General features: G+C 42.8%; 2 protein-coding genes across 2 annotated transcripts in view; both read left to right on the top strand.

Moving 5' to 3' along the window:
* The first annotated feature begins 1,767 nt into the window (after positions 1-1,767).
* On the top strand, positions 1,768-15,173 carry LOC123348954 (natural killer cells antigen CD94-like). Its single transcript, XM_044986697.1, has 7 exons — positions 1,768-1,861; positions 5,306-5,401; positions 7,076-7,174; positions 8,869-8,937; positions 13,311-13,459; positions 14,053-14,156; positions 14,754-15,173. The coding sequence occupies exons 1-7, from the start codon at positions 1,768-1,770 to the stop codon at positions 14,914-14,916; spliced, it is 774 nt and encodes a 257-aa protein (XP_044842632.1). The 3' UTR covers positions 14,917-15,173.
* Positions 15,174-17,341: 2,168 nt separating this feature from the next.
* Positions 17,342-22,734, top strand: part of LOC123367738 (natural killer cells antigen CD94-like) — a 38,333-nt gene continuing 32,940 nt past the window's right edge. The window contains exon 1 of the mRNA XM_045012115.1: positions 17,342-17,420. Coding sequence (XP_044868050.1) covers positions 17,396-17,420 — 25 coding nt within the window. The 5' untranslated portion in view covers positions 17,342-17,395. The remainder of the gene's footprint in view (positions 17,421-22,734) is intronic.

Here is a 22,734-nt window from a genome sequence, read left to right as displayed (position 1 = left end):
CCTGTCCCAAGGATTTATATAAACATGACATAAAAAAATTAAAAAGCAGAAAGTGGTGGGCAGTTTGAAATGAATTCAGAGAAACGACATGCACTTTATTAATGAGGCTGAAGGGACTGACATAACGAAAGACTTAAGATCTAAAAGTTTGTAAGAAACTTTGTTCAAACCATGACTAAAAGGGGATGCACGATAACTGTCTAGAAATATTGAAAGTGTATCAGCATCAAGGAGGGAAATGGGTGATTGGGGTGGTGTGAGGTTGTAGATGTAGGTATATCGGGAGCCAGTTAAGACAAACAACATTTTCCCAAGGTAAGGGGTAGAAATCCCTCTGCAAGAAACATTTAATATTAGACCGGATAAAGCATTAGAGAGAATCCTACATTAAAGGTATGAAAGTATAAACCTCAGTCTGTGATTGATATAACACTCCTGCATTGGCCATGTGTGTGGTGTGGCGGAGGTCTCTGTTTCACCAGTCAGGGAAGGGAGGCAATCTCCAGACCCAAGTCCCTTTTCATGCCCTTCTTTATTATTTACAACAATGTGAACAAACAAAACGGGAACAAAACCAAACCAAAACAAAACATCCTCAGCTGAAAACATTGGTCATAATCCCCAGAGGTTTCCCTGCCTCAGCCAGTCAGGAAGAGGGACCCCCCTGGCTCAGTGACTCCTCTGGACTCAGCTTCCTCTTTCTGACCTGTCATGTGATAGTCACAAATCCCTTTGACCACTCCATAATGTTGCTTTACCCTTGTCACAGACTTCCACAGGATGAATTAAATAACACAAAGGTGGGAAAGGCACCTTGACTTCTATGATTTTCTGCACCATGGCCACATTTGGACTGTGTAAATTTGGAGTAACTCCCACTGACTTCCATGGAATTAATCCAGAGGTACACAAGAGTGTCTCTGAGCAGAATATGACCCCATGATTCTGTCTATAGTGAAACTCAATGTATGTTATGCTAAAGGATATTACTCAAAGGGAGGAGCAAGTGGAGGAGGTGCGTCACTCAAGTGGCAGTACTTGGAGCACTGGAGCCTAAAGTTCTCCAAAATCCATATTTAGGCACCTAGGGGTGGTGTTTTCAAAAGTCCCTGAATGATTTAGGCGCAAAAGCCCCATTAAAGTCAATGACATTACATTGGTATAAAACAAGCGGAGAATCAGAACCAGAGTCTCTAGAAACCTAAAGGGGGGAGCAGAGAGGGACATCCCTTTTAATGTTGCACATTTGACATGTGCTGTAAGCTTTTAACTCAGCACAGCCATCCCTGTCAGCAGGAGGAGAGGGTCACCATCCAGTCCTCTCATTATCCCCAAGTTGACTCACCGGGGATTCTTTTGCTACTGGCAGAGCTAACTCTTCCTGACACTATCGAGTTCTCCAGTATTAGGACCCAGATTGTGTCCAGCCTCCCTCCACTGCCAGAGCACATGAAATGGTAGCTTCATCTTTTATACTCGTCTCCTGAATCTGTCCCACCAGGATTTTATTTGTTTGTTTGTTTTTCTTCTCTGACTCCGTCTAGTTTGCCATTGTGTATTAAGATATCCCGCACCCAGAACTATGTGCCACGTTCCAGGTGCAGTGAGAGGAAGGCTTGGCTCTTCCAACCCACATCCCCCAGTTTATTCTGCTGTGAGAGCATTACAATTGTTGTAGTTCCTTAACCTAAGTATCAGTTTCCATCAGATCCCACTGTACATCTCAGTCTACTCGATCCAACCTTTCTATCCCAGATTGCACCAGAAATGAGTGAGCAGGCAGTGACCTATGTAGACCTGAAATTTCAAACTACTTCCAAGCAGAAGAAGAAAAAGACACCTAAGAACACCAGGGACAAAGGTGTGGTATGTTTGTAAGCATCTGAGAACGTATCTGCTATTACTGATATTTTGTTTTCCATGTTAAATCTCTTCCTTGAGCTGTACACATTGTATCTGACTTTATCTACTTATATTTTTACCTTTTTCTTCAGTGCCAGGCACAGTTATTTTAGTAATTTGTTAATATCTGTCAAGTGTTGAAATGCCCCTACAATAGTACACAGTATTATGGGCATGGGAAGCAAAAGTTGTTGTATCTCTGGAGCCCTGGAACACAGTTCTGTGATTCATAGAATCATAGAATACCAGGGTTGGAAGGGACCTCCAGAGGTCATCTAGTCCAACCTCCTGCTCAAAGCAGGACCAATTCCTAACTAAATCATTCCAGGCAGGGCTTTGTCAAGCCTGACCTTAAAAATCTCTAAGGAAGGTGTCATAAATAGTTAGTTAAGGGTTAAGTTTCCACCTGTAAAGGGTTAACACATAGTACCTGGTGAACACCTGACCTGAGGACCAATCAGGGAAGAGAATTTAAAATTCCTAGGAGGGAACTTTTTCTCTCTGTTCTTGTGTGTGTTGTTCTTAGCCGTTTGGAGTTACAAGGGTCCAGATGTTTAATCAAGTCTTCTACACATTTCCATCTTTCTGAACTAATTTCTTCTAGTCAAGATAGTGAGTATTAGAAAGGTACTTTGTGTCCTCATCTAATAATCCTATGTTTGCAATTCTGTGTGTTTGTTATTGATTATTCTTAATTCTGCCTGTATTGTTTGTACTGAGAAGGAGAGAAGATTCTCTCCAGAAATTAGTAAGGTTATACCCTATGAATGTCCAGCTTGGATTCATAGAGATTGTGTATTTTCTTGTTTTTCTTTTAATAAATTCTTTCTATAAAGATTTGATTAAATCCCTTCTACTGTGGATACAGGGGGAGGGGGCTAAGAAACTCTCTCTCGGTGATGAGACAAACTTATCTCCGGGCAGAGAGGGGAGGGAGGAGACGAGGAGGTTTCTCCCTCTGTGAGTTGATCTGTGTTTCCCCAGGGAATGTCTTTGGAAAGAGGAGGGGGAAAACAGGGTTGTCCCAGCCCACGTAAATTGACCGGGTGGTGGCAGCAAAAAGGAGACCTACCCTAGGATTTTAGGGTGGGGGGGATACATGCTGGTCCTCAACTTGAAACCCCCCAGTTTCAAGTGAGGGTGAGACCATGACATGGTGGCAGCGGTGTTTCGGACCCACTGATAGAGGCATGGTTTTTTCTACCTAGAGCACTCTGCAGCAGTTCAGGGCTTTCGGTTGCACTGCCCTCCTGCTGAGAGGTGTGTCCTTCCTTTGTGATATCAGGTATCACTCAGGATTCCTAAGGTGGGGGGAAGTGCTCGTCGGAGCACATTCCCGTCCAGTGGGAAAAACAGGCTTGGTGGGGGGAGAGAGGAACCCTCCAGCCAGATTTTTTTTTCCTGTGTCTTCTGAAATACTCAGGAGGCAGGAAACCACAGATTCCTGAGAGGATTTCACTAGACTTTTGTGAGACCATGACAGAAGGAGATTCCACCACCTCCCTAGGTAACCCATTCCAGTGCTTCACCACCCTCCTAGTGAAAAGGTTTTTCCTAATATCCAACCTAAACCTCCCCCATTGCAATTTGAGACCATTGCTCCTTGTTTTGGCATCTGTTACCACTGAGAACAGTCTAGATCCGTCCTCTTTGGAATCCCCTTTCAAGTAGTTGAAAGCAGCTATCAGATCCCCCCTCATTCTTCTCTTCTGCAGACTAAATAATCCCAATTCCCTCAGCTTCTCCTCATAAGTCATGTGCTCCAGCCCCCTAATCATTTTTGTTGCCCTCCGCTGGACTCTTTCCAATTTTTCCACATCCTTCTTGTAGTGTGGGGCCCAAAACTGGACACAGTACTCCAGATGAGGCCTCACCATTGCCAAATAGAGGGGAATGATCACTTCCCTCAATCTGCTGGCAACGCTCCTACTTATACAGCCCAAAATGCCGTTAACCTTCTTGGCAACAAGGGCACACTGTTGACTGATATCCAGCTTCTCATCCAGTGTAACCCCTAAGTCCTTTTCTGCAGAACTGCTGCCTAGCAGTTGTATTATCGCAGACCATTCCTTGTCAATGAATGTTGTTGATTTTCCCCATATTCAAGGAGACATCGTCTCTTTGTCATGCCTTGTTGTGGGAGGATTAAAGAAGGTGACAGATGAATTCTACTCTCCCTTCTGAAACCTACTCATACCCAAATAAAATATGATTTTCTTTCTGCTTTGCCTGATTGTAATAGTTAACATCATGAAGTCATTGCTGATCCTTAATTGTCCACGTTTATTTACCATCCCAGAGCCTTAAAATCATTTCTGTCCAGCAGAGGATTTCCTGAGCATCCAAGAAGCTGAGCAATTAGTTTTAGAGAAGATGACATTTATAATGCTTTTTTTAAAAAAACAGAAATAAAACATGATCTCTATTTAAAAGAGCGTAATACCTAGTGATCTATTTCCACTGAAGTTAATTGGAGTACAGCTATTGACTTCAATGGGAGCAGGCTTTAAATCAAGGAAATAGCCCTGGGTATGTTGAATGAGTTTATAAATATATTTTGTAGATCACAGTTCAATTTGTTTTGAAGTATGTAAAGTGAAATTTTACATTTTCAAATTTTTCATGAGCAGAATGCACGAGTCACAAGGGTAATTGAGTAGATATGTTATCTTAGCTGGAGATTTCCATAACTTTTAATGCTTAGGTTTTTTAACTCTAATTTTCATGAATTATATTGTATGTGCAAAACATTATATTAGTCACTTGAACAACTTTCAGTGTATGTTAACAGTTTGGGTAGGACTATAAAGAGGAGTCTGATATTGGAAAAAAGGTGAAAAGATGCATGTGCTGAATTCACAGATGTTGGTTGATCTCAGTACACTGACAGGCTACTGCAGACCGTTGTACTGTGGGACTAAACTTTTTCATAAAAAAGTCCTGCCATCAGGGTTGGCTCTACTGTTTTTGCTGCCCCAAGCAGCATGCCGAATTGCCGCTGCGGACAGTGGGGGCAGTCCATGTGCCGTTAGGGCGGCACTCGTGTTTCCGTGGTGGCTGAAGACAGAAGCTGCGCCACCGCGGACAGCTGAACATAGAAGCTGCTGCAGAATCGCCGCTGCCGCGGAAACGCAAGAGCCCCCCTAAATGCACACGGACTGCCCCCACCATCAGCGGCGGCAATTCGGCACGCTGCTTGGGGGCAAAAACACAGGGACTGCCACCCTTTGCAGATTGCTGCTTCAAGCACCTGCTTGGGACGCTGGTGCCTGGAGCCAGCCCTGCCTGCCATGCCCTATGTACTGCAATGGTAGTCTCATAGCTCCACTGGATTTTAATAAGATCCATCTACCTTGTCAGTGCATTGAATGGAATTCGCTATTTCTATGCCATAACTCACTAGAAGGAAATGAGGAGGTGGTGACCTATACAGGACTGAAATGTCACAGTGCTTCTGAGCAGGAGAGGAGAGAAAGGACTGTGAACTCCCAGAGCAAAGGTACTGTATGCTACATGCCGCTGATCCCATATTTACTGCTGTTTAACTGTCTAACATCTACCTTGAACTGTACGAGAACTTTAAAAGCAAAACTCTGCATAAAGATTCAAGACATAAATATCCAACATCAAGACATTCAATGGCTGCGATGCCCACAGGCATTATCCACCTGGCCTCCTTGCACATTCTTCATATTAAGATATAAAGGTGATTCGGAATGTATGTAGTATGGGAGAATTGAGGCCAGATGGTTCTTGGCCACTATATGAATGTCTGAGGGGAGGAGAGCGGTGTGTGAGAGGAGTGCCCTTCCTTCTACCCCCAACCACAGTGGCCAGGCATTTTCTTCCCAGGTGCAGGGACTGCTCCCTTATAGAACGCACCGAGGCATTGACCACCCCATGGTGAGGGAGATGCAGCTGTGGCCTTATCTAGCTTCCTCCAGTACTATGTAATTCAGGAGAGCAACTACACTATCTTATAAAATGGTGTAGTTTGTGCTCTCCCCTTTCACACTTGAGAGTTTGGGGAGGGATTGTTCCCCAGGAGACACAATCCCCACCCAGGGGGAGGTTCCACACTAGCTCAACACAGGGCAGTTCCTAAAAGGCGCAGCTGAGCTGTTAAAGCTGTTTTAAGGTGCCCTTGATGGTGGAACTTCCAAGAGGGAAGAGGGAGCCCTTTTTATTCTTCCTTGAACTCTTTGTTCTGAGCCTCATTTTCCTTACCTCACCTTTATGAGTGTACATGATACTAGCAGTGAATGAATATAATGCTTCCCCTCTTTCACAAATTGCTGCATAGATGCAGTTTGGTACACTGCACAGGGCTTCAAACTGAAAGCCAGGATCATTGGGTTGTATTAACTCCCTTGGTAAGCCTGGGAAAAGCATTTCACTTCTCTCTGTTTCAATTTCTCCATCTGTAAAATGAGGATAAAACTTTCCCACCCTTTTTAAGTACTATAGTTGAAAAGCTCCATATAAGTGCTAAGATGAAAGAAATATACCTTAATGGTGTTCTGCTAGGACTACAGGATACTGTTCTGTTGTCATCAGGTCCCATGTAATACAGTCTGCCTCCTTACTATGGCCTCTTTAAATCTAGATCCTGCTATCCAGGCATCCTGACCTGTATAACCTTGAGCGTGGAAAGAGTTTTCATTCCATAGTTTGAGAGTTCTGCTGGCCTGTTCTGACACAGCTGAATAGGGGTGAGGGTAGGGGGAGGTCAATGGAAATGTGTGTGTGGTCAATCTGCATTTCATTAACACAGAGAATAGGACTGGAAAGCAGAACAGTCCACTCTTGTGGATAAATCTGATACAATTTAAGAGAAAATTAGAATGTTTATGCTGTTCGGTTTTTTTTTAAACGATTCTACAGAATGTAATTGGTAGAGAATTGTATTGTTGCTATAAGATGACTAAAATATTTTAGTAAAGATCTCATTCTCTGTTAAATTCTATGACTTATAAAGTATTGTTTTAATAAACCCTTCTCAAATTCTATACAACTTTATTGTTATCTTCATTCTTAAATTCCATAGCACTTTACAATAAGAGCAGAGACAGAAAAAGAGCATTGTTGCAATAGTAAGAAAAAATACATCTAGGGCTTATGCCTGGTTTAGGGTTTAAAAATATTTCTCCCCATAATTCTGTACTTCTCTCAGATTCTTCTGCTTCAGCTCGTGCATGGGGGGTCATAGCAGGGATTTTGGGGATCTTCTGCTTGGCTTTGCTGATAGCAGTGGGTGTCTTGGCTGTCAATGGTAAGTACTCACAAAGTAGATATTGAAAGAAAGGCTCTGTGCTGGCGTACCCCTTTTGTAACTGCTGGAGAGTAAATCTCATGGGGTGTAAGTCAGTGAAGAGCTGCAAATGATTAGCGTTTTTGAAAATCAGGCCACTTATTCAGAAGCCTAATTATGTCTTTAGGGGGCAGGGCAGGGGCACCAGCTGGGTTCTTTCATATTTTCTCCCCCACACTCCCAAATCCATGGTGAGCACAGCACTTCCACTGGCTTGTCCTCTGTGCTCTGGAACCACCCCCTTTTCAGGGTTTCCAGGGACAACTGCAACTGATGACTCCCTAGAACAGGGATAGGCAACCTATGGCACAGGTGCTGAAGGTGGTGCACAAGCTGATTTTCAGTGGCACTCACCCTGCCTGGTTCCTGGCCACCGGCCTGGGGGGCTCTGCATTTTAATTTAATTTTAAATGAAGCTTCTTAAACATTTTAAAAACCTTATTTACTTTATATACAACAATAATTTAGTTATATATTATAGACCAGTGGTTCCCAAACTGGGGTTCGTAAACCCCTGGGGGTTCGTGAAATGTTACAGGGGGTTCTCGGGGAAAAATTCCCTAATGGCGGACAGAGCTGTCCCTAGGGACCTGGACCCTGGGCACCGTGGGGCCAGCAGCCCGGAGCCCCTGGACTTCCAAGAGCTAAGCAGATCAAAGCAAGCATATCTCTCACACTGAGGAGATTTAAACTTCAAGACTCCTTATAAGAAATGGAAAGGGAGATCGATATTTTATGCTGTTTTTAAAATTAAATAGGCAACTAATATTGTTTTTAAAATGATGAAGAAGAACAAGTTTAAGCTTTGTTGTAATGTGCATTGTTTGCCTGGACTGTTCCAGACCTGAATGCTTGTGTCAGAGGAACTCTTTAAGTTGGCTTCTTAAATACCTTTATGCTGGTTTCATATCTGATACTCCTTGATGAAACATAGCAGCCTTGTCTTATAACAGGCTTATTGAAAGTGATACAAGCTACAAAAGTGAGATCTTGGAGGAGTATTGCTGTTTTCATAATGTAATAAAAATACTGTAATGATAAATAATAATAATAAATAGTGTGTAATAAGCATGTCATCAAAACAAATTTTATATTTCCAAGAACAGTGCTTTTATAATTTATACTCAGGTAAAGGAGAAAATCCCTGGAAATATTCATTTTTAGGAGGGGGTTCGCGAGATTTGACATTTTAGTGAAAGGGATTCACAGGTTGTTAAAGTTTGGGAACCACTGTTATAGACTTATAGAAAGAGACCTTGTAAAAACATTAAAATGTATTACCGGCACACGAACCCTTAAATTGGAGTGAATAAATGAAGACTCGGCACCCCACTTCAGAAAGGTTGTCGACCCCTCCCCTAGAATAACAGCTCCAATTAGCCACATGACCCAAGAGCCAGAAGGGGCATAGGGGCATTTTAGTGGTCACTTCAAACATTACCTGTGTTCAACATAGATGTTGGAAATCGGGATGTTTTCAATTGCTCTTTTCTGTGAATCCTTACAGAGTCAAGATTTTTAGCCACACAGTTTTTGAGGGTGCTAGTAAGTTCAAAATCTTTATTTTTAAGATTACTTTTAACAAGGACAAAATACTTGTGCTGCAATTTACTTTTAAGTGGTACATCATATTGTTATATTACTTTGGCTTTAAGTTTTTCAGATCTCCCAAATACCATGTAAACAGCAGGAAAACCTGAACCAGTTTCAGGAAATTATCCCAGGTAAGAATGGAAACCTGCCAAAGGTTTTGAACAGGAAAGATTGCCTTCAAAAGGGCAACATTTTTTCTTGTATGTGCTGTAACTTTAGACTAAAACAATTTCAAATTAAATCCCCAACATTGTTGCTACACTGATGAATAGAAGATTATGACATTTTGGGTTAACTAGAGTCCAGTTCTTTTTATTCTTATTTTCCAAAAATGTGCACTCACTGCAAAAGTCAGAAGTGAGTTTTGAAGAAATGTAAAGAAGGCTAAGTTGGTTTAACTCACATGTTGAAAGGCAACCGGAAAGGAGAATAGCAAGAAAAATAGATAACATGAAGGAACAATAATAATAGTAGAATCATAGAAATGTACAGCTGGAAGGGACTTTGAAAGGTCATTTAGTCCAGCCACCTGCACTGAGGCAGGGTCAAATAAATGTAGACCATTCCCCCGACAGGTGTTTGTCCAACCTGCTCTTAAGAACCTCCAGAGACAGGGATTCCACAACCTCCCTTGGAAGCATATTCTATAGCTATCCTTAGAGTTGGAAAGTTTTTTCTTAATATCTAACCTACATCTCCCTTAGTGCAGACTAAATTGATGAGTTCTTGCCCTATCTTCAGTGAACATGGAAATCAGTTGATCATCAACCTTTTTATAACAACCCTTAGCATATCTGAAGACTGTTATCAGGTCCCCACTCAGTCTTCCGTTCTCAAGGGTAAACATGCCCAGTCTTTTCAATCTTTTCTAAACCTTTGATCATTTTTCTTGCTCTCCTCTGGACTCTCTTTAATGTGTCCACATCCTTTTTTAAAGTGTGGCACCCAGAAATGGACTCGACTCCAGCTGAGAGCTCACTAGTGCCAAGTAAACAGCACAGTTACTTCCTGTGTCTTACATACAACACTCCTGTTAATATACCCAAGAATGATATTACCCTTTTTCGCAACTGCATCACACTGTTGACTCTGATTCAATTTGTGATCCACTATAACCCCCCGATCCTTCAGCAGTACTATTTCCTAGTCAGTTATTCTCCATTTTGCAGTTGCACATTTGATTTTTTTTCTTCCTACGTTTAGTACTTTGCACTTGTCGTTATTGAATCCCATCTTTTTTATTTCAGTCTAGGTCTCCAATTTGTTAAGGTCAATTTGAATTCTAATCCTGTCCTCCAGTGTGCTTGCAACCCCTCCCAGCTTGGCGTCCTCTACAAATGTAGACGCATACTCTCCACTCCATTATCTAATTTACTAATGAAAATATTGAATAATGCTAGACACAGGACAGTGAACCATTGATAACTACTGCCTGAGTACTGTCTTGCAATCAGTTTTGCACCCACCTATATTAATTTCATATAGACCACATAACCCTAGTTTGCTTATGAGAATGTCTTGTGGGACTGTGTCAAAAGCCTTACTAAATCAAGATATAACAAATCTATAGCGTCCTTCCTATCCACTGGGCCAGTAACATTTGCAACCGGTTCCTCCCTGTTAGTCAGAATCAAATCTAAAATGGCTGCCACCCATTTTCTGCCTCCATCTTCTGAAATAAGTTGTCCCTAATACATTCGAAGCACAGTCTGTGTTTTGCCATAATAGTTTTCCAGTGGATGTCTGGGTAGTTAAAGTTCCCCATTACCACCAGCTGATTTGTTTTGGATATCCACTCCTCTTCCTTAGTTGGTGGTCTATAGTAGACCCCTACTGTGAGATTCTTGTGTTTTTCCCCTTTTATCTTCACCCAGAGTCTTTCAACTTATCTACCTCTCATCTTCTTCTGGACCTCAGAACAAGTGTATATACTCATGATGTATAATGAGACACTTCCTTTCTCTTTTTTCCTGCCTATCTTTCCTGAACAAGCTGTTACCCTCTATACCAATATTCTAGTCATGAGATTTATCCCACCGAGTCTCTGTGATACCAATTTAGGTATAATACTAATACTTCCCATTCTCATTTGTTATTCCCCATACTCCTTACATTTATAGACTCACAGAATTTAAGGTCAAAAGGGAGCAACATGATCTGACCTCCTGCACATTGCAGGCCACAGAACCTCGCCCATCCATTCCTGTACATTTGTGTACAGATATAGAATCATAGAATATCAGGGTTGGAAGGGACCTCAGGAGGTCATCTAGTCTAACCCCCTGCTCAAAGCAGGACCAATTCCCAACTAAATCATCCCAGCCAGGGCTTTGTCAAGCCTGACCTTAAAAACCTCTAAGGAAGTTGATCCGATTCCTCCATTTTTATACCTTTTATTGCTCCTATGATGATACTATTGTAACTTTCCCTCCCCTTCCAAATATTTAGCCTTATGTTAAGGTCACCCTTTTTTATACTTACCTGTGGACTTTTGTCACCTGCCTCCTTTGAACCTAGTTTGAAGCCCTCCTCACTTTGTTGGCTAGTCCCTGTACAAAGATGCTCTTCCCCTTCTTGGTCAGGTGGACTCCATCTCTTCCCAGGAGACATTCTCTGTGGAACAGCATCCCATGGTCGAGGAAGTTGAAGCCTTCCCATTGACTTGCACAGCCACTCATTTATCTCCAGGATGCATATATCCCTGCCTGTCCTCTTACCCTCTACACGAAGGATGGACAAGAACACAACCTGCACCCCTCACTCCTTCACCCTTTCTCCCAGAGCCTTGTAGTCACTGCAGATCTGCTCAGGGTCATACCTGTCACTATCATTAGTGCCCATGTGGATGAAGCAGCATGGGGAAGTGGTCAGAAAAATGGATGAGCCTTGGCAACCTTTCCATAACATCTTGGACATGAGCTCCAGGAAGGCAGAACATTTCTCAGGACATCATGTCAGATCGGCAGATGGATGCCTCTGTTCCCATGAGAAGAGAGTCCCTGGGCACCACCATCCAATGCCTCCTTCTCTTGCATGTGTTGGCCATGAGTTTCTCAGCCTTGAACGCAGGTGTTTTTTTCTTCCTAAGCCATTGGGGTCTGCTTTTCACCTTCTGTTGCCAGAACCTCATTTTGGTTCTTGACCATGATGGGTGGGCGACCTGGCTGGGGGGCTGAGCACTGTTAACTGCCTGAGGTGGTCAGCAGCAAGTCTTCTCCTCGCAGACCAGCTGGTTTTTCTTCTTCATCTGTTGCCACTGTAGTCATCCATTAAGAAGCTGTAAGATAAACTAGTCAACCTCCCACTTTAACGTGTTCCATAGAATCATAGAATCATAGAATCATAGAATCTCAGGGTTGGAAGGGACCTCAGGAGGTCATCTAGTCCAACCCCCTGCTCAAAGCAGGACCAAACCCAACTAAATCATCCCAGCCAGGGCTTTGTCAAGCCTGACCTTAAAAACCTCTAAGGAAGGAGATTCCACTACCTCCCTAAGTAACCCATTCCAGTTCTTCACCACCCTACTAGTGAAAAAGTTTTTCCTAATATCCAACCTAAACCTCCCCCTCTGCAACTTGAGACCATTACTCCTTGTTCTGTCATCTTCTACCACTGAGAACAGTCTAGATCCATCCTCTTTGGAACCCCCTTTCAGGTAGTTGAAAGCAGCTATCAAATCCCCCCTCATTCTTCTCTTCTGCAGACTAAACAATCCCAGTTCCCTCAGCCTCTCCTCATAAGTCATGTGCTCCAGCCCCCTAATCATTTTTGTTGCCCTCCGCTGGACTCTCTCCAATTTATCCACATCCTTCTTGTAGTGTGGGGCCACCATCTCATCTCTGGTGCTTCTCAGCATGTAGGTTAATCCATCTTAGATTTCCTGACACTTGCACATCAATAACTGAGTGATTAATGGAGTCTAACTCTGTGTGGAGAAGCCTCACTTGCACATCATCCCTGAATTTTCTCCATTGTGCAAGAATTCTGTTCAATAATTACTGACAAAGAAACAGCCAATTAATTACAATAGCAGATGCACTTGATGTATAGAATCCAAAACATTCCCCTGGGGAAAAACAAACAAACATGATTTGTGTATAAAAGGAAAGTGATACAGGTACAATAACAATTAGTCTATTTGCTATGGCACAAGAATCCTCATGCCAGCTTCAGAATGCCAGCAACCGTGTTAGTGCTTGTGAGTCTCCAGATGGTTTGTGAAGGACTTGACTCAAAATCAAACTACAACAGAAAATCTATTATTACAATTTTAACTTAATATTTCTAATAAAGGGACATCTAGAGGCCCCAGTCAGGTATGAGTCTTCATTATATTAGATGTTGTACAAGCACACCATAAGAGACAGTTCCTACATGAGAGAGATGACCAACTTAATACAGGCAAAACACAATAAGTGGATGAAACAGTCAAGCAGAGGGAATTGGGGAGGGAAGACAAGGGTAACAGCGATAGAGGAAACCTAAACTGTATTTTCTTTTTAAGGATGGAAGTCTCTTTGCCCAGAACATTGGTTTCAACATGGAAAGAAATGCTACCTCTTTTCTACTGAATATAAATCTTGGCTGGAGAGTCAAGAGGCCTGCTCTTCTCATGGCTCCAGACTCCTTCAGATAGAAAGCAAACAAGAGCTGGTAGAGTATCTTCCTCTTTTGGAGAGTGACATAGTCAGAATTCCCAATAAAGATTTGTCTGTGAAAAGAAGATTGCAGAAGATTAGGCTTCGTTTGGCATTTTAAGATTTTTTTTTCTTGAAGGCTAAGTATCTTGCTCCTCCTCTTCTCTCCCCAGCATTAGAGCCATATCTGAACCCTAAATTAAATTAAAATGCCTCTGAAATGAGAGGTACAGGGGACATTGAGGTTTTGCCTTTCAACAAAGTACAGCTATTCCTGTGGTAACACCCCCCATACATTGCTCCAGGCGATCTAGGAGAGATATTGTCCTCCACACAAGAGAGTCAATAGAGATTAATCCTCAGAGAATTCTTTCAGAATTTCTAGAAAATCTATAGCAAACATTCTTGGAGATGATGAGGAATGTGATCAGTCTGGCCAGTAGAGTTGCTCAACCATGAGGCTGCCTCAGCATATAGGGACCTGTTAACCACATCACTGTACCTGATATCCATACACTAATGAAATGAGCAGAGATCTGATATGCATACAACCATGAAATGAGCAGGGAAAGGAATATAATTGCATGAATTGGCTTTGTCCTTCTACAGGATTTCATAAATCCCCTGGCAACTTCTCACTGGATAGGATTATTACGTGACAAGACTGACAGACTCTGGATGTGGGGGAATGGCACAGCTTTCTCCACTGACCAGTAAGTTCCAGACACAACTAGAAACTTCTAGTTTCCAAGAAGTGCATTTACAGTGCTATAAGGGAGAGAAACCAAGAATGAAATAGTAAGGAGCAACATGTCATCACTGGAATATATTTTTAGAATACTTTGAAGGCCCAAGTCAGCAGAATACTTTGAAGGCCCAATGTTGCCGGTGAAGTTGAGATGTATTGACCAAACTCCCTAGGTGATGAAACACTGAAAGCTGAAGGGAAGGGAGTGCTGCAGGTAAAGAATAATGTGCATTGCATTGGAACACCTTAGTGGAGTAGGACTCAAAAAAAAAAAGACGTAGAAAAGAGGTTGTGTGTCATGACAGAAGTGCACTGGCAGTTAAGTGAAAAGTTTGCACAGCATGTGATGCACTACTCTTGACTCTATTCAATGCAGTTATTCATTGCATTCATAAATGCCAAATTTAATAATCTGCTTCTCCACAATTGTTTCATTATTATTAAAATTATTTTTGATGCTATCTATCATGGTGTTCAGATTAGACATTTTTGCCCTTAAAAAAATAAGGTAGTGACATAGATATAACTACAACGGCTGGAAATAAAATTTTTTCTGTCATAGGTTTGTGGTAAAGAAAGGATATGTTGATGGTGACTGCGCAGTCGTCAGAGGCAGAGAATTCTTCTCTGATGACTGCAAAGATACAAAGCGCTACATTTGTCAGCTGCCAGTTCTTGTGCCAGAGTCTGATGTATCCAGACAAGATAGATCATGGAAATCATAAAATCTGGGCATCCCATACCCAGCGACAAATATCCCCTAATAAATATTAACTCTGTCATCTTTTCCTCTTCGAAGACTGTATTTAAATTGTAAAGTTATAATATGCTTTGCTGAGATCATATGTTGTTCATGAGTCTGTGTCAAAAGGAGCTGGGATTGGCCTCTCATAACAAAAAGAAATCTGATAAACCACATGTTTTTTGGATACCCACAGCCAGTCAGAGCCCTCCCAACAGGTCAAGCTGCTCTTTTTCCTTTTTCCAGTTCAGTGATAATTTATTGTAAAATGGTAATTAAAACATTATCTGATTAAAATAGTTCTTTTTCAATAAATGGTTGAAAATTGAAAAAAAATCTGATTTAGTTGCCAACTTTTCTGATTTCTTTTTACTTTACTGCATTTCATTCAATCACAAGAAAAAAAAGCCATGATGAATACATTCAGATATGAGGATAATGTTGGTCAGACTAAAAATGTATTTTGGGGAAAATAGTTTGAAGGAGTTTTTTTAAAAGTATGTGGAGTGGACTGAAATGGATATCCTCTGGATTCAATATCCATGTCTTTGGGGCCAAAAGAGCAAAGGCAAAACCACCTGTCCCACCCACTCTGCCCCCTCAGCTTTTCAAATGAGTAAGCAAACCTACAAGTGCATCATGAACAAGATGAGAGCAACGGAGAAACCCTCCTGTGAGCTGTTGTAGTCACAGGGTAGAAGTTCTCATTGACATCATTGGATAATTAAAGATGATGTTACACAGAGTGCACAACTGGAAGATCTGATCCCGCCTTTGTATCATATTCCATGTACTGGGCATGGTCAAAAGTGATTCTCCATCACTTCACCACCTCAACTCCAGCACACTGTACTTGGGGACAAGCGATTCTTGTGCCTCATGTCACAGTCAGTTCCCCTTTGCCCCTGTTAGAGAAATATACCATGCCAAGAACGCCATGGTCTTCCTAGCTCACTAGATACACACCTCATGTCCACTTACCAAAGTGATCCCAATGATTTTCATTTATGTCAGCACTGTTGGTAATAGGCTTCCTTCCAACAGAGGTAAATACTGTGTGGTCTGAACCATTTCAGTCCGGATCATTTTAGAATGACTGTGGACAGGACTGGGTGACATGGGTTAAGGAGCCTGCCCAATAATTACAACTGTACAACAGTGGCCTTTCGAAATCTCCCAGAACCCACCATTTCTCAAACTTGTGCTGGGAATGATGGGATGTGTACTCACAGGGCACTGCAACTTACAGAATTTAGAAGAGTGATTGTGAAGTTGCAGAACAAACCTGCAAACAAGCATCAGCAGCCTGGCTGGAGTGGAGACACTGAACCATTTGTGTTTATACCATTTCTACACTACCTATTTGCTAACTAGTGGCTCAGTTCTAAAGTGTATTTAAACTGTTTATGAAATGTTTTGTATGCATAATGGAGCTGATTCTCTCACTTATTGCTGCTGGGCTGTTGCCAGTTTCCTAAACAATGACCAAATTAACAGCATCAGTTACACTGTAAAGTGCTGCACAGTGGAAATAGCTATAACTACTCTGTTGGAAGCCTTGGTTGATAGGTTATTTTTATTTTTTTGTTTTGTTTTGTTTTCTTGTATAAGAAAACTCAGAATCTGAGGAATGCAGAAAACACTGAAGGGCCCTCCAAACTGTTTTTTTGTACCTGCAGCTTTCTAATGTTTGCTCTCACTCGTACACAAACACACACACATATTAAAACATTAAATTGATTTAGTAAATAAATATGAATTAATGTGGGGAAGACAAAGTTTCTCTGACATAAGTATCTGGGAAGGACCCCAGGCCTAAAGCTGAGCTTTCAGGATCCACTGTGAGGAATTTGTCTGATACTCTAATTCCAGCACCCTGTGCTTGGGACAAAGATTTCCTTGCTCTACAAGATGGTCCTGCTGCTCCAGACCCAGTCACCTTACCTTGTCTATATTGGGGGAAAACTACTAGGATAGGAACTCTGTGCTCCCCCAGTATGTTTACTACCTTGTGTCCACTCACAGAAGCACTGCAAAGGCATGAGAAATACCTTTTGGAGTAGACTTGCTTTCAGCTGTGTTAAATGTAAGTAGTTCTATTAACCCAATTTAGTTTGAACTGCGTTAGTGTCAGTGTCACCTGGAATGATTTAACCAGTCCTCAATGGTGGCATTTCAAAAATCTCCAAAAATCCACTTCTTCTGTGTGTTTTGTTGGGTGAGGTGCCAAGAAACCATTGTAATTGAAAAGGTTTATAATAGAGCACCATATTGTGGATGCAGGGCAAATCTGAAATGGATCTTAACATGAATTAGCATGTCTAGAGAGGATGCACTTAAATCAGTCCTAGCCTACTCATTCAGTAACGAACAATTCAGTTCTGTAGTGTGGAAACAGCCTGGTGCAAGTTAAAACAGCCTGAATTTGTGAGATGTATGTGCATAACTGAGCTACTCTGTTGATGTTTGCAGCCAGTTTCCTGCAAGGTGAGATAAACAGATTTAGCAGCATCATTTGTTCTGTGAAAGCCCTGCACCATGGAAAAAGATATGAACTACGCTAGTAGGGCTTCCTTGTGAGTTTGTTTGCTGTGTGTTTCTCTATGAAGACTGAAAATCTAGGGAAGCAGAGAAAAAACTGCACAAAGGCCCTAGAAGTTGAGGGAGTTTGATCTTTTTTTTTACTTTTCTAGCATCTGTATATGTTCACACAAATTAACTTTGCAAACTTAAGTTAATCTGGAAGAAAAACATTAGAATTTTGCTCTTCTTATCTGACTTGTCTTTAACTCTAAATGTTTCCATGCTCTGAGTTCTCTGGCCAGGTGCAGGGTTTCTCACTAGCAATGTGAGCCTGATGCTTCCTGTGTGGTATAAGCCAGTGCCTTCAGTAGACATTCATATTTCCTCTGCTCACTGCTACTGACCCTTTAATATGAGGATAGCCAGAGAGACTCACATAACAGGAAAGAGTGCCAAGGTGTAACCAAGTTGTTTGCAACCTGAAACAGAGCCATAATTTACTGCCTGTTGTTGCTAGTGCTGTGGAATGTTGTTACGACTGACAGCGTTGCTGTTTTTGGAGCTCTGATGTCAGCTGCACTAGCAGACACTGCAGATGTTAATTCATCAGACTGATGTTATTCATAAGAAAGACCACAGGCTCAGTTCAGTGGCAAAGGCACTTGGCCAGGTTTATTGTTGACAAAAAAATTATGATTGATTCTGTTTGTTGATTACCTGTTCCATTCATTCCCTGTGAGGCACCTGGCATTGGCCACTGTCGGAAGACAGGATACTGGGCTAGATGGATTTTGGTCTGACCCAATATGGCTGTTCTTATGTTCTTAACCTGGTACTAGCAACCCATAGGAGCTACAGGTACACTAACACATGTATGCCCATTACAAGGTACCTGCTCAGGCAGCGCACCAGGAGGCTGTCCCCTCAGCCGGACAAAGATGCCCTTTCTATGTGTTATGCTCCAGACATGGCTAGTCACCACCCCCTACACCTGATAGTTTGAACAAAACATCCTTATGCATTATCCTGTCATTCCCTCCATATCTTACGAGGAATGTGTATGTCAGACCATCTCCTAGGAATGTTTTTAGGCAATTACTTGAGAACTCTGGGTGTTCTTGTACAATCCTCTCCATTCAGGATCGTGCTTCGTTAGTGTTAGCTACTACCTTGTGCACTGCTATTTTGCCAAGACCAGGCCTAGTATTTCTAGCTCTCAAACCCACAGCAGTACCTATGCAGTGCCACATCCCTCCTGCATGGTAAAAGCCAGTGGGGAGACCCTAGCTCTAATTCTGAGGAAAGTACTCAGTGTGAAAGGACAGAATGCTGTCCACACTTAAGTGTGTGGAGGTTTTTCCATTGTTTAAAACAGCTTGGTATGGAACAGGCACACACACTGTTGTGGTGGGGGCATCCCAGGTTCACTAAGTGGACCCCAAGTCCCAAGCCACATGCGTAAGAGAACCCTACTTGCCTCACACAAGGCCCAACTCCAGTTTCCTTCTTCAGCTTTTGAGGAGGCAGGAATTAATTTAGCAGGGTTAGATCGATTTAACCTTGCACCCGTCCACACAACGAAGCCATTTTTGTTGACTTAAAAGGCTCTTAAAATCAATTTCTCTACTCCTCCCTGACGAGGGGATTAGTTCTGAAATTGACCTCGCTGGATCGAATTTGGGGTAGTGTGGACGCAATTCAATGGTACTGGCCTCCAGGAGCTACCCCAGAATGCTCCATTGTGACTGCTTTGGACAGCACTCTCAACTCAGAAGCACTGGCCAGGTAGACAGGAAAAGCCCCAAGAACTTTTGAATTTCATTTCCTGTTTGGCCTGCGTGGTGAGCTCAGAGGTGACCATGCAGATCTCATCAGCAGAGGTGACCATAGAGTCCAAGAATCGCAAAAGAGCTCCAGCATGGACCAAATGGGAGGTACTGAATCTGATTGCTGTATGGGGAGAGGAATCCATGCTATCCTCATCCAGATGCCCAAGAACGCGGTGGGGGGGGGTCTCCGGGCACCCAACCACTCCACCCCAGAGGACTGCCCAAGCAACAGAAAGCTGGCATTCAATAAGTTTTGAAGTGCAGTGTGGCCTTGTCCTTCCCTCCTCCCCCATCCCTGCCAGGCTACCTTGGCAGTTATCCCCCCATTTGTGTGATGAATTAATAAAGAATGCATGGATTTGAAACAACAATGACTTTATTGCCTCTGCAAGCAGTGATCAAAGGGGGGAGAGGAGGGCAGTTGACTTACAGGGAAGTAGAGTGAACCAAGGGGGCGGGTTTTCATCAAGAAGAAATACACACAACTGTCACACCGAATCCTGGCCAGTCATGAAACTGGTTTTCAAAGCCTCTGTGATGCGCAGCGCGTCTTGCTGTGCTCTTCTAATTGCAAACAGCCTAGTCAGCAAACAGTGCCAGTGAGCTTTTAAATGTCCAAAGGCACATTCTACCACCATTCTGCACTTGCTCAGCCTATAGTCGAACTGCTCCTTACTACTGTCCAGGCTTCATGAGCCATGGGAGCAAGGGGTAGGCTGGGGTATGTGCAACCGCGCGGTGCTGCCAGCTGGGAGAGCAGCCTGAGGCAGAAGCCTCCAGCTCGCATGATATTCCAGGCAGGACTGAATCTCCATTAGACAAAACTTAAAGAAGAGAATGACCTGAAGTCATTCCCATTTATGTCCAGGCGCCCCTGACCGACCTCACTGAGATCAGTCGGGAGCATCTATGTCTGCCCAGGCGCCCCTGACCGACCTCACTGAGGTTGGCCAGGATCACCCAGGAGATGATGACAGCTAGCAGTCATATTGCACCGTCTGCTGCCGCGAAGGCAAGGAGCTGCTGCTGTATAGCAATGCAGTACCGCATCTGCCAGCAGCACCCAGGAGATGCACGGTGATGGTGAGCTAAGCGTGCTCCATGCTTGCTCTGGTATGTCATGTACATGGGTAACCCAGGAAAAAAGGCGAGAAACGATTGTTTGCCACTGCTTTCACGGAGAGAGGAAGGGAGGGAGGGAGCGGGGCCTGACGACATGTACCCAAAAGCATCCACAACAATATTTTTGCCCCATCAGGCATTGGGAGCTCAACCCAGAATTCCAATGGGCGGCGGAGATTGCAGGAACTGTGGGATAGCTACCCACAGTGCAACGCTCGAAAAGTCGATGCTAGCCTCGGTATTGTGGATGCACTCCGCCAACTTAATGCGCTTAGTGGGGACACACACAATCAACTGTATAAAATTGATTTCTAAAAAATCAACTTCTATAAAATCGACCTAATTTCATAGTGTAGACATACCCACCAGAAACAAATGCTGCATTTATATAAAAACAAAACACTTGTATCTGGGCAGAGAGAAAACCTGGATTACAATGAAGAGGCCATTCATGAACCCTCATGGCAGGGGGTGGGGCACACATACCTCCATTCACAGCAATGGTCCAGCATACTGAATCCCCAGTGCCTAAATGTAGAGAGGGATGCTCTGTAGCCCAATTAAGAGTGAAGCTGGGCAGGAAACCTTTTCCTGTCTTATAAGAATTTTCAATATTTCCCACCCTGATCAGGATAAAAAGTCTAATATGCAAACTAAAAACCTAAAAGAAAAAATAAAGATCAGATCAATGGAAATCTTTCATTAAAATATTTTAAGGTGTTTATTTTTTATTTTTACTACTTAACTTAAACTTCAAAACAAAAAGTCATTTTGATCCCAAAAGAGAATGTATTACTGAGAGGGACCTTGATGGGTCATCTAGTCCAGTCCTCTACACCGAGTCAGGACTAAGTATTATCTAGACCATTCCTGGCAGGTGTTTGTCTGACATTTTTCTTAAAAATTTCCAAAGACAAAGATTCCACAACCTCCCTAGGTAACTTGTTTCAGTGCTTAACTACCCTTACAGTTAAGAAGATTTTCCTAATGTCTAACCGAAATCTTTGTTACAACTTAAGCCTATTGTTTCTAGCGCTATCCTCAGTGGTTAAGGAGAACAATTTATCACCCTTCTCTTTATAAAACCTTTTACATACTTGAAGACTTATGATACCTTCTCTTCTGCAGACCTAACAAAACCAATTTTTTTCAATCTTTCATCATAGGTCATGTTTTCTACATCTTTAATAGTTTTTGTTGCCTTGTGTAAGGAAGGGCGCATGTCCAGCTCCATGATTTTTTCAGGGACTGAGGTGAGGCTGACTGGCCTGTAGTTCCCTGGATCCTCCTTCTTCCCTTTTTTAAAGATGGGCACTACATTAGCCTTTTTCCAGTCATCTGGGACCTCCCCCGATTGCCATGATTTTTCAAAGATAATGGCCAATGGCTCTGCAATCACATCCGCCAACTCCTTTAGCACCCTCAGATGCAGCACATCTGGCCCATGGACTTGTGCTCGTCCAGTTTTTCTAAATAGTCCCGAACCACTTCTTTCTCCACAGAGGGCTGGTCACCTCCTCCCCATGCTGTGCTGCCCAGTGCAGCAGTCTGGGAGCTGACCTTGTTTGTGAAGACAGAGGCAAAAAAAGCATTGAGTACATTAGCTTTTTCCACATCCTCTGTCACTAGGTTGCCTCCCTCATTCAGCAAGGGGCCCACACTTTCCTTGACTTTCTTCTTGTTGCTAACATACCTGAAGAAACCCTTCTTGCTACTCTTAACATCTCTTGCTAGCTGCAACTCCAAGTGTAATTTGGCCTTCCTGATTTCACTCCTGCATGCCTGAGCAATATTTTTATACTCCTCCCTGGTCATTTGTCCAATCTTCCACTTCTTATAAGCTTCTTTTTTGCTACAGTCTCCCTCTTTATTCCCAGTGCAAAGTCACAAGGCCCAGTATGTATGACACTATACAGTTTTGGGTAACAGTGATACTGGATCTGGCTCCAGTTTATCCTTTGTAGGTCCCTAGCCTTTGTTTGCCAGAAGCTGGGAATGGGCGATAGGGAATGACTCACTTGATGATTAACTGTTCTGTTCATTTCCTCTGGGGCAACTGGCATTGGCCAATGCTGGAAGACAGGATACCGAGCTAGATGGACCATTAGTCTGACCGAGTATGGCCATTCTCATGTTCCTGACATGGTGCTCCTCCGTGCTCCTGTCCTGAAACATCACCGGCTGCTTCCTGTAGTTCCTCTTGTGTGGAGCTACAGTCCCTCCCGCCCCCCACCCCGTCACTATCCCTCTCTCCACTCCCTCCCCCTAGAACAACCAGCTCTTTCTCGACCTCAGAATGAGATTTGAAAGGGGCCACGGTCTCTGAA

Source organism: Mauremys mutica, chromosome 1 (assembly GCF_020497125.1).
Source record: "Mauremys mutica isolate MM-2020 ecotype Southern chromosome 1, ASM2049712v1, whole genome shotgun sequence".
Lineage (NCBI taxonomy): Eukaryota > Metazoa > Chordata > Testudines > Geoemydidae > Mauremys > Mauremys mutica.
The sequence above is the reverse complement of the archived record's forward strand: the minus strand, read 5'-3'. Positions and strand labels throughout refer to the sequence as shown.